This window comes from Mirounga leonina, unplaced genomic scaffold (genome assembly GCF_011800145.1).
Source record: "Mirounga leonina isolate KUSES-001 unplaced genomic scaffold, KU_Mleo_1.0 Mir_93, whole genome shotgun sequence".
NCBI lineage: Eukaryota > Metazoa > Chordata > Mammalia > Carnivora > Phocidae > Mirounga > Mirounga leonina.
Genome location: NW_023270854.1, coordinates 24,802,465 through 24,814,651, shown reverse-complemented (window position 1 = coordinate 24,814,651; position 12,187 = coordinate 24,802,465). Strand labels below are relative to the sequence as shown.

The window sequence follows — 12,187 nt, the reverse complement described above, 5'->3', positions numbered from 1 at the left end:
GACTGCCTTCGGCTCAGGTCATGATCCTGGAGTCCCGGGATCGAGTCCCGCGTTGGGCTCCCTGCTCGGCGGGAAGCCTGCTTCTCCTTCTCCCACTCCCGCTGCTTGTGTTCCTGCTCTCGCTATCTCTGTCTCTGTCAAATAAATAAATAAAATCTTGGGCGCCTGGGTGGCTCAGTTGGTTGAGCGACTGCCTTCGGCTCAGGTCATGATCCTGGAGTCCCGGGATCGAGTCCCGCATCGGGCTCCCTGCTCGGCAGGGAGTCTGCTTCTCTCTCTGAACCTCCCTCCTCTCATGCTCTCTATCTCATTCTCTCTCTTAAATAAATAAATAATCCTTAAAAAAAAAAAAAGAAAGAAAGAAAAAAACATGCCCAACGCAGTCACCCCATGACCCAGGCCTGCCCCTGGAGATTAGGTAGCAGAGAGACGGTAAAGTCTGACACTGCCACTTACCGGCTGGGGGACTTGGGTGACACTTTGAACCTCAGTTTCTTCATCCGTAAAATGGCATCCCTTTTTAGGGCGGTAGTAAGGATTAGATGGGATCATTCCAATGTGCTTGGCCTTGGAATGCTTGGAACACTGCCTAGCACACACACAGTCAGGGCACAATCAATGCTGATTGGCATTCTTACTATTCCCAGCCCAAGCTAAGTCCGCAATTTTGCCTCCCCCTGCCTCATTCGTGGGGCAAGCCCTGTCTAGCATTGTGCCAGGAATTGTTAGGATAGCAGGTCCTAAGTGGGGCCCCAACTGAGGCTTCAGAGTGCCAAGAGCTCATGGGTTCAGTAGGGGAGAGCGAATCCTACGCCGGCAATGGCTCTTTAGGGCAGACATCTTTAAAAGGGGGAAGGCTTCCTGGAGGAGGTGTGGCCTGAGTTACATCCTGACGGAGCCGGAGGAGACAGCCAATGAAGAGGCTGGAAAGCACTTGCTTGGAAGCACAGGAGCGAGGTGTGTTGGAGTCTCCTGGGGCAAAGGGTCTGGGGCGAGGTTAAAAGGTGAGGTCTGCAGGGGTGGATGCTAAAAAGCCAGCCACTGGGACTGGAGGAAAGCAGACCACGGAGGCACCACAAGGCCCTGAACTGAGTCATACGAGTGGAGTCCGAGAAGTGAACGTGGGTGAGAGGGATTTGCATTTTCTAATTACAGATTGAATAAGGCAGGGAGGATGGGATTTGGTTATTTCACGATGGCAGCCGGGGAGATGAGAGAACCCAGGTTTCTGGTTGCGGCTGAGGTAGCCACAGGTGAGGGGAGATAAGGCTGCCAGAGTGATGGGGCTGCTCAGGGAGAGGGCAGAACCCTGTAAGACACCCCAAAATGTGAGGGGTGAGCTGAGAGACAAAGGAGAAGAACCGGCAGCCGGAAAGCTTTCTTCCAATGGGGGCACCTTTACTGCCCTCCACTAATCCAATCCCCAGCTGTTCTGGAAGCCCGGCCTCCTCTGCGAGGCCCAGGTGGTCCAGAGTACTGGCCGCACTCCCCTGTCGTGCGTGTTGTCCTCCAGCGTCCCCCGAGGGCAGGTGCCCCCCACAGCAGTCCTGGCACGTGGATGGTATTCACGGGGAGGACTGCAGGGGATGACCACCGTGGCCAGGAGAGGAGTGTCGGCTACCAGCAAACCCTCGGCTTCCCCTAAACATTCCTCTCTCCCTGCCCACCCACAGCCAGCCATGCCACCGGGAGCCACTCGCCCCCACCCCAATTCCTGCCTGCCGGGGCTGCAAGTCAAGTCCAGACAACACAGGAGGGCAGCTTTCTGCCTCCCGAATCAGACGCCCTGCTGTTCGGGCGGGTGGCATCGTGGTGGCCCACCTTCTCCTGATCTTGAGTTTCGGAGCTGTCACCACACAGGATTCCATCAAATAAACATCTCCACAGGGACCAAGAACGAAGATCACCCAACCCTGGAGTCAGATCCTCAGCTCTGGAAGTGCAGCCTCCCTAAGTGACCTTGGGAAAGTCTTTTAACTTCCCCCACATTTTTGCAGAGGGGTCCTAGTGAGGATTAAGTAATTCCCTTAAATGCTTAGCTTAGCATCATGCCTGGCACCTGGTTTCGCATCCAGTAAGTGGCAATTACTATTATTAAAGTGCTTCCTGCAGGCCGATGCAAGTCAAAGCAAACGAAAATGGCTTTGCGGGCTCCCTAACACCTCCCACCCCCACCCCTCCTCCACCACTACCACCCTGGAGTTAATTAAAACCCTCCTTGGGTGTTTTCCAGACAATGGAATTTTACACTTATTCTGGGTTGCAGAATAGAATGGAGGAGGGTTTCACTTCAACTGATCAAAAAGCAACAAGCTGCTTGGAGAGATAGTGAGCTCCCCATCACCTCATGTGAACAAGCTGGCCCAGACCATTTGGCACTCATGCTCAAGCATAAATGAACATGCATTAGTATTTCTCACTACACAACTGTAATTCTCTTAAATGAGCCGGCGATGCCAGTAGGCTGTAGGGCTTTGTGTCATCATTTGGCAAAATAAAGTATTGATAATCCTACTTTGGCCCTCCATAAAGGTTTTTTAAAATTGTATCATGTATCAGTTTGTGATATCCAAAATGTTTTGGTTTTTTTTTTTTTTTTTTTTAATATTTACTTGACAGAGACAGACAGCGAGGGAGGGAACACAAGCAGGGGGAGTGGAAGAGGGAGAAGCAGGCTTCCCGCTGAGCAGGGAGCCCGATGCGGGCCCGATCCCAGGACCCTGGGATCATGACCTGAGCTAAAGGCACTTAACAACTGAGCCACCCAGGCGCCTCTGGGGTTGTTTTTTTTTTTTTAAGATTTTATTTAAGAGAGACCCAGAGACTACGAGCAGGGGGGAGGGGCAGAGGAAGAAGCAGACTTGTGCTGAGTGGGGAGCCCAATGCGGGACTCGATCCCAGGACCCTGAGATCATGACCTGAGCCGAAGGCAGATGCTTAACCGAGTCACCCAGGCGCTCCTGTGATATCCCAAAACCATAACCCCCACTTCAAAGAGACCCCCTCCCTGGATCTTAGGTTCAAAACATAGACACCTACACAACCTTGTTTGGAGTCCAGTTTGGACCCACTGCTTGTGCCAGAGTCTTTGAATCCTAAACCTGGTTTAGATCCAACAGCAGAAATCCCAGGGGCAGGACCAGGTGATTCAGCAGCAAGTGCCACTGGGATGGTCGCAGGACGAATAGGGGAGAGATCGCAGAATAAGACCTGGACTGGGTTGCCAGCAGTCAACTCCACCTCCCGGAGTGCCCAGTACAGAGCTTGGGAGGGACCTACAAGGTGGCATGATCCCTCTGCCCACCATTAACACTCAACTCCCATCAACCTTCCCTCCATGGCTTCAGCCCCCAGGGTAGGGGTCTTGAAATCCAGTGTGACGGTGACCTTCCTCTGGGAAAGGTGCAGTGGGGCTCAGGATGTGATGTCAAGTACAGAGTAACAAGCAGAAACTGGAGGGGCCCAGGTTCCTGGGACCATACCTCCGCATCCCATCCTCCTTCCCAAACAGCTGAGATGAAACGCTCCCCCCTACTCCCCTCCCACCACAAGAAAAAAGGAGCTGGAGGACATGGAATCAAGTATACATTTTAAAAATTGTTTAATGGAACATAAACTCCTTTAGAAAAACATTCAGCCAGGTGATAACACCCATAGAAAAAAACACCAATCTCGTGTTTATCTTTTTTAATTTGGCATTTGTTATTTGCATTTATATTAAAGCAAAGTGCATCTTTTCTTTATTTTTCTTGTTTATACACATTGCACAATACATAAATAATGATGCTTATAAAACGTCTTTATATTTACAAGTAATAATATATTTATATATAACATAAAATACATTTTTTCTTTAATAAATCTCAGGGTTTTTTTTTTTTTTCCAGGAGTCCTTTCTCTCTCAAAGCACTACAATGCTAAATTTCCAATGAGAATGCTTCTCTTGTTCATTTAAACCTTTGTAGTTAGAAAAATAGCTTATGTTAAAGTCTAAACATGCTCATTGAGCTAAGAGCAGTGTCAACGTATCATACGAGTGTATGAGTTGTAGAAGAAATGAAAGAGTTAGGTGTCAGCCCAGGGCGGTACCTTGGGTTATGATGGACCGAATCCTTCTTGGTGGGAAGGGGGGCTGCCGAGGAGTCTCCCTCCCAGGGCTGCTCCCCTCGCTGGTCTAACAGCAGAGCTCAACACATAGGCGGCAGAGGGGAGGAAAGTGCTGAGCTGGTTTTCTGAGTCCGGGGCAGGGGTGGGGGGGGGGAGGGGAGGGGAACCTGATGTGACCAGGGGAGGGGAGAGGCTGAGGGGCTTGGGAGGGGCCCTGGGTGGGCAATACTGCCCCGGGGAGGCCGGGCAGCCCTCGGGAAGCCCATCTCAGAGATATCCAGGAGCAGATGGCCAAAAAAGAAAGACGCGACAAGGACAGCAGGGTGGCTGGACGGGGAGGAAGACAAGCATGGAACAGCTGGTTCTGGTTCAGCCTCTTTGCAGCGCTGCTTCTAAGAAGCCTGCAGACAGGCCCCTGTCCTAGAAGGGGAGGGGAGAAGCGGGGTGGGGGGAGCGGGACAGAGCCTGGCTTCTGGCAGCTGTTGGAACCCCAGCTACCGGCTTGCCAGCTTGCCCAGGTACTGCCTCTGCCCGCTGAGCATGTCCAAAGGGCAGGAGAGACAGCGCCTGGAGCACAGACCTCCCCGCAGAGACAGCCCCGTAAGAAACACACGCGCACTCGCCCTCACAAGGGAATCGGGGACCCCAAGGTGAGGGCCTGCTCCCCACCCTTGTATGTTTGGTGGTACGGATTCTTGCTTCCGCTTTTCCTACTGGGGTCTTCTGCCAGCCATACCCCGCCACCACCACCCCCCCAAAAAAAAACCCCCGACAATTCTTTTCATAAGCTATTTCTCAAAGAACAAAACAGAACATAAACAAGAACAACAAGAAGGGGGGCGGGGAGAAAAACAACAACAACGCACGACGACCAAGGAGTCTGCATGAAAAGCAAGCACTCGGGAGGAAACGTAGTAGCAGCAAAGTAGTTTGGGCTGGGCCACCTCGGCTCCCGCCCCATCGTCCCCCCGCGGGGCTACCGGCTGTTGAAGATGACCTCCAGCCAGCACGGGCAGCTGCTGATGAACTGGCGGGTGTAGCACTGACCCCAGCCCTTCACGAAGCTGATCTGCACGGTGAAGCCCGTCCACGGCTGCTGCATGAACTCGTGGTCGTTGGGCCGCCGCAGGCTGTACGCTTTCTCGTAGTCAAACGCCTTGATGGAGAAGCCGGGGAACACTTTGTGCACCAGCAGCGTCCTGGAGTCCGGGTTGTCCAGTGTGGCCGACTTGATGAAGATGGGGTACGTGCTGCGGTTGTATACCCACACGCCGTCCACCTCCCGCGTGAGCTGGATGCCGCAGCCGATTTTGCTCCGCACCTTCTGCACCAGCTGACTCTTGTTGTCCGAATTGAGCTGTCCGAGGCAAAAGCCGTTCCCCTGAGGTAGATCATAGAAGATATCCAGGGAGGGCTCCTGGACACAGTAGAGCCTCCCCACTCTCGTCTTCTCCTCCCAGTATGCCACCACGCACCAGTGTGACCGATCCCCAGGCTCTAGAAGAAGTTGGGAATCTACAAAACAAGATGGCAGACACGGTTGGGGGTGATGGGCGCTGGCGTTCTCCTCCTCCTCCACCAATCAAGGCACCCCTATACCCACGCAGACCCAAGACCACCTCGGCTCTCATTAGACAGAGGAGGTGATGGTGGTGCTGGATAAGCGGCCGGCTCGGCAGTCCCAGTGCTGGAGCCCCGTGATGCAAGAGCCCGCCTTCAGACACGGGGCTCATGGGGTGCCTCCTCCCTCCACTGCCCCCAACTGGTCAGGGACCCAGGACGCCAGCATGTTTGCCTGTGGGGCCAAAGGAAGCCCCATCCCTGCAGAGCTCAGAAGCCAGGGAACCCTTAGCAACTTCACTGGTCCCGGTTTTGGGGGCAAAAAGGCCTCCCAGATGGCCCTTTAAATTCAATGGAACCTGAAAAGCTCGCTGCTCTAAGAGCCCCTGGTCCTCCTCAGGAAGAAAACCAGGCCCCAGAAAGCCTGCTGTTCGGGGGCGCCTGGGTGGCTCAGTTGGTTAGGCGACTGCCTTCGGCTCAGGTCATGATCCTGGAGTCCCGGGATCGAGTCCCGCATCGGGCTTCCTGCTCGGCAGGGAGTCTGCTTCTCCCTCTGACCCTCCCCCCTCTCATGCTCTCTGTCTCTCATTCTCTCTCTCGCAAATAAATAAATAAAATCTTTAAAAAAGCTTGCTGCTCGGGCCCCACAGATGACACAGCCAGACCCAGAACCCAAGCCTCCAGACTCCAGGGTCCCCTACGAGGCGGTGTCTCTGTCACCGACCTCTCCGAGCAGCGCCTCGGTTATAAAGGAGCGCTATTGGATAAAAATGGGAGGTGCAGGTGGTTTGGGGTAAAAACATCTACCTTCCTAACAGAACTCAGCTCAGTGTGTGTCAGCAGCAGATCTGTACACAAAGGGCGAATTCAGTCCAAATGCCAAATGCCAGCACGCAGATTGGTGTCAACCCAGGCTACCTTAACGGAGCTTCCCCCAGCCCAGACAGAAGATTGTGTCTGCAATGGGTTCACCTTCCCTGAGTGCCCTTTTCTGCCTGTTGTATCCCCCTCTCTCCCCTCCCTCCCCAGAAGCATGTAGACACTTTGCCTTGTCCCCTCCAGGTCCCCCCTACCCCTACCCTCACCCCCAGCTCCCCTAGACTTGGTTCTTCCCAGGTAGCCAGGAGGCTGGGGGGATTCTGGGAAGGTGACTTTCCTAACAGGCGCTCAGAGCTCTTTAAAGGGGGGCTGGGGGGGATCATATGGAGGGAAAGGGAGCCCCAGCGGCTGGCATTCCAACTCCTTCTTAAGCTGGAGCCAGCAGGGCAGGCCTCAGACTGGGAACCATAAATCTCCCCGGCCGGGCCAGGCTGCAGGAACGCAGGAACGCTGTGGTTTGTGGCGGCAGGGCGGAGACCGGAAGTCTTGTATTTGTTAACAAAAATGGGGAAAGGCAGGCGGCAGAGGCCTCCTGCCTTCCCCTGCAGCCCTCGCTTCTCACTCACTGGGGGTTCAGGGCCTGAAGGTGGGGGCTGGCTGTGAGATGGGTTTTCTGTGCTGGTCTGTCTGGCCTTTTTGGTTTGGGAACGACTGAGGGTCGACGCGGATACAGCCTGGCAGCCGGGGGTGGAGGAGAGCTCGGGGGCTCGGGGGCTCGGGGGCTCGGGGACCCGCGTCCTGCCGCCCCAGCAGGCTGGGTACACCCAGGGCAGCTCCGCACACAGCTGCTTCCAACCTTTACCGGCATGTCGGGACCTGGGCACCAGTCAGCTTCGTTAACTTTTTTTTTTTTTAAGCAACAGTTGTCTCGCATGGAGGTGTTCTAACTCTGCACAAATGTGCACTGTGAGCCACGGAGGCAGCCACCGTCTCCTACAGACCCCCCCCCACACACACAACTGCCTTCTCAAACGCCTCCCCAGCTACACGAAATGGGGAAGCCGAGGGCTCCCTGCTCGCTCTCAATCGCCCCCCGAAAATCAACCCCAGAAAACTGGCCTGCCACCCCCGACCCATGGTTCTATAAAGCACAAGTGTGAGAGAGGCTGCATGTCCGTGAGTGTGAGCACACGTGTGAGTGTGTTATGTGAGCATGTGTGTGTTTGCGTGCGTACACTCTGGAACATATGGAAAAACAAGAGAGGGACAAGGGCTCCAAGCAGAGGTGACTCATCAGGCATTAACTTGTTTCTGCAAAGTATCCATCAACTGCTAATAAACTTGTGAGTGCTGGCAATCTTTGAACTTTCTCGTCCAGGGAGTTTGGCTCTGAAGGCTACACCGAAGACCCATAACATCCATGTAAATAAGAATCCTCTGGCGTGCAAGTTTGCTGGGAAGGAGGAAGCCCTCTTCTGGAAGGCACGACCGCCCTGCTGTTTTGGGGAGGAGGGTGTTTTGAAACGTAAGAAGTTCTCGCTCATTATCCCCACTCGGGACAACAAACCTGGTCTGGAGAGAAGACTGGGGGAGTTGCTGGGAGGAAGGCTCAGGAGACCCTCGGTGGGGCCTCACGATACTTTGTTTCACGGAGCTCGGCCCCCCTGAAACCTGGCACCCGCTAGCCGGGAAGAGGAGGAGGATGGGGAGGAGGGCCAGGGTGGGGGCCCGGGATCAAGTCTCCTGTACCAGGCCCACCAGAAAGGGGTGGGGGCCCTGTCTGCCCAGCAGCCTCTGGGGGCAGGGGAAGCCGGGCGGGGACTGGGGCCTGAGGTCGGCTGGACTGGCCGGGAGCCCTGGGGGCGGGGTGGGGGGGGGCGAGGGGGAAGAGTTCTGGCGGATTTCTCTTTCATCTGTGGAGCCCGCCAGTCCACCCAGCAATTTGCTGCCAGACATCCCTGGAAAAAGCCTTTTTCTGTGGAGATTAATGGCCCTGCCCAGATCAGCGGCGTATGCGTGTCCCTGTGCGTGAACAAGACCCCTGGAAGTCCACTAGGTGCCCTAAGCCGCCACAGCAGGACCCTCGCCGGCTCCTCCCCAGTCCTGCCCCTCCAAGCCTGCCCCACGGTCACCCCCAGCCTCCCAGCACCTGGATACCCCCTCTCCTCACTGCTCCCGGGCCAGCTCTGCACACAGGAACATGCCTTCCAGCAGAACCATCCCACCAGTGAAGGCCTCTTCACCACATTACCATTTCTGGGGGCCCGGGACAACATCCCACGTTGCCAACTCAGAGCTTTGCCCCAAATTCCCCACCATTTGGGCTATTTCTGGGAAACACTCAGCATCATCTTTCTTCAGAGAAGCACAGTTCCCTGAACTGGGCCACAGCCCACAAGCGTCTCCCCACAAAGGTCTGTGGGGACGTTTAGCTCCTAGAGGGGCTTCCCTGGCCTCAGGGGGAACAGCGGGGAGGCTCTCACACAGAAAAGGCTCCCTCATTCCCAGGACTAAGGAAGAGCCTCAGAAGCCTGACTTGGGCTTCCATGAGGAGAAGCCAAAGGCAAGACTCACAGGCCCTTGTTAACTTCCCTCAGCTTTACAACCTTTTCCGGTATTTTCAGCAACTTCTCTCCCTCCTCTGAAAACTATACAGGGGCTTGTTTTAAACCCGTATTTGTGCATTTTAAAGCATCCAAAAGAAAAGCTGTGTTGTAAAAAGCCAACTAATCAGATGCCTGCTCACAATTTTTTCTTTTTATTACAGTTTAGGGAATTTCTGGAGCAACCCCAGAAAAATGCTGAATCCGCCTAAAATTCCTTTAAGGTTGTTTTCCCCCTCCCCTTCTTCATTTCCCTTAAAGCATAAAAATCTACCCTTTAAAAGGAAGGGGGGTGGCTGTTGAGAAGGGAAAGGATTTTACTTGTGTTTGCACTTGCATTAGGGAAGACCACTTAACAAGGAGCTCCCTGCCTCTTACAAAGAGTTATTTAATTACCCTGGTCATGAATGAACAGCCCTGACCCTTCTAGAAGAGCAGAGGCTCATGAATGACTCTCACGCCTGGGGTTCTCAATGGCAGCAGGTGACCAGACCCCAGGATTTTCCATTGTTATTTGAAGGTGTGGGGACATGAAGCGACATGGAGGGAGGGAGGACAGAGCAAGCTCAGTGACTCAATGGTACCATTTCTGGTCTCTCGCTTACGAAGTCGACCGTGAGGGCCAAAGAGGCAGGACCATTCCAAAAACACCCAGTGGGGCCCTGAGAACAGGGCACGCACAGGAGTGCTGCTGGGGAAAGGGGTCCCCGAGATTCTGGCCTTTCGGGACAGGAACACAGTGGGGAACCAGGCCAGTATAGACAGCCCCATCTGTGGGGCCCACTGCGCTACACGTGCCCAACTGCTGGGGCACAGGGGGCGGGAGTAAAAGGTGGGCAAGGAGGGGTCTCACCCACTCTCATCTCTGCGAGGCACTTGGATTATAAAGGGAGATGTCTCGGGGCACCTGGGTGGCTCAGTCTGTGAAGCGTCTGCCTTCGGCTCAAGTCATGATCCTGGGGTCCTGGGATCGAGTCCTGCATCGGGCTCAGCGGGGAGTCCGCTTCTCCCTCCCCCTCTCCCCCTGCTCTTGCGCGCTCTCTCTCAAATACATAAAATCTTAAAAAAATAAAAAGGAAGATGTCTCTGCTAAAAATCCCACAGTGGGACAAGGCCTGCACGCCCCCTCCCCGGCAGCCCAGCAGAGGGAGACTGGGCAGACACGGCTGCCTTCACGCAGCTGGGTGAGGGCAAGCAAAGGGCACATAGGGAGACACAGAAGTTAAACCTGGCAACCCTGGAACGCAAACACGGCCACGCCTCGCCTGCCACAGGTCCAGGGTCCTCCCTCCTCGGTACTCAGGCGCCACCAAGGGTTGCCTCATCCTGTCCTCCCCCCACCTCAGACATCTCAAAGGTTAACAGCACCCAGTCAGCCCTGTTCCCCACCCTGGTCGGGAAACTGGCTGTTCGGAGAGCAACCAGCCCACTTCGGGACAAGGACCGAGATAACAGGGGACCCAAGTGCCGATCCGTCCCATCTCCTCTCAACCCAAACACTCGCAATGAACCAGGAACCCTGCCGGGTCTCTTGTCCAAGACGCAAATGAACTCAGAGACACGTAAACACTTGCTGAGGTGTCTGGGCTCAATTCAGGTTCTGGAGCCAGTTCTCATCTGCCTTGGTTACGGACCTCATCCAGAACACCGAAGATTCCGCCAGGGCTCCCTCGGATTCCTACGGACAACCCTGGGGTTTGGAACAAGTTACCCACAGGGGATGAAACACACTTGAAACACTTCTGGTTAGCCCTGAAAACGCTCAGACTCAACCCATCACCACTACCCCAAGCTCCTCCACTAAAGAGATCAGGAAACGGATTCTAGCTGGTAGAAGGCAGGGCTGAGAAAGCTGGGCTGTTTTCAGAGCTCTGCAACAAGATCTCTCCACTGAGGGGCGAGGGGCGGGGCAGGGGGTAGCATAGGGTCTGCTTCAGAGGCCGGGGTACTCGCGCCCTGGTCCCTGTGGCCCAACCAGCTGAGCTCCCCAAAACCCGCCCCCCCAGGGAACTCTGGGGTTGTGTTAATACCCCCCACCCCCAGCTGTGGGGTCAGACACCCCGTTCAGACCGACCTCCCATGGTACCTTGGCAGTGACTTAAGTTCTTCCCTAAAACGGAGCTCCCAGGGCCAGCCTCATAGGGCTGTTGTGACAATATGATACAAAGTGGCCAGGGGCCAGGACCTGGCTTGTGCCTACACATGCTGGTCTCATCTCTCAGACATCTTGTCTTGGGTTCTCCAACTGCTTAGAAAACGCTACCCACCCCCTCTCCCCGCCAGGGAAGTGAACAGTCTGGGCCATGCCCGCACCTAATAAGCATTTACTACGTACAGGCCCAGGTGGACAGGATCATGACAACCCTATGAGGTTGCATCCCATTACTGTCTTTATGCTGAAGAAGGGGGAAAAGAGGCACAGATCACTTGCCAGAGTTCTGGAACTCAAGGCCGTAATATTGGCCGGGGGAGCCGCAGTGGGTAGCCACCTCCGACCTCTGAGGCTCCTGGCCCTTTCCAAATACTAGAGGAAAAAAATTAAGTGTCCTTCGGAACACGCTTTGGAAATCTGACGCCTTCTTTAGGGCTGAGCGTGGGGTCCAGCTCCCCCGCACCAAGTGGGGAATGAACCAGGTTTCTTTGCCAGCAAAGCCGCTCTATGATCTTGGCCAAGTGGCCTGCCTTCCCAGAGGCTCAGTCTGACCCATCCCTAACTAATATGTAGGAGGCTAGGGCACAACGGGCCCCCTTCAGGCTCTCCAGTCTCTGGCTACACTCTGTGATTCACAGAAGTGCCCGATCAGTATTAACGCTGGTTCCATTATTTTTACTACCTTCCAGAAAATAAGAAAATCACTTTGGAGAGCCTGGCACATTTTTGCATTTAATCTGCAACAATTAAGACAAAACAAAATCAAAAGGCAAAGGAGATTGGAGTCAGATTTTGCTGTGTCCATCTGTAAACTGGTTTTCTTTTTAAACTTGGGAGTTCCGAACTGCGCTCTCTCCGTCGTTCCTCACCCTCAGGAAAAGGTGGATCCCCAGGGGAGGGTCTGCCGAATCACCACTACGCTTCCAATGTCCACCCAGGCCTGGCA

General features: G+C 54.6%; 1 protein-coding gene across 2 annotated transcripts in view; it reads right to left on the bottom strand.

Moving 5' to 3' along the window:
• Window positions 1–3,586: 3,586 nt before the first annotated feature.
• SMAD7 (SMAD family member 7) overlaps window positions 3,587–12,187 on the bottom strand; it is a 31,360-nt gene continuing 22,759 nt past the window's right edge. For both annotated transcript variants that reach the window (XM_034995740.1, XM_034995742.1), the window contains exon 4: window positions 3,587–5,622. In XM_034995740.1, coding sequence (XP_034851631.1) covers window positions 5,084–5,622 — 539 coding nt within the window. In that variant the 3' untranslated portion in view covers window positions 3,587–5,083. The remainder of the gene's footprint in view (window positions 5,623–12,187) is intronic.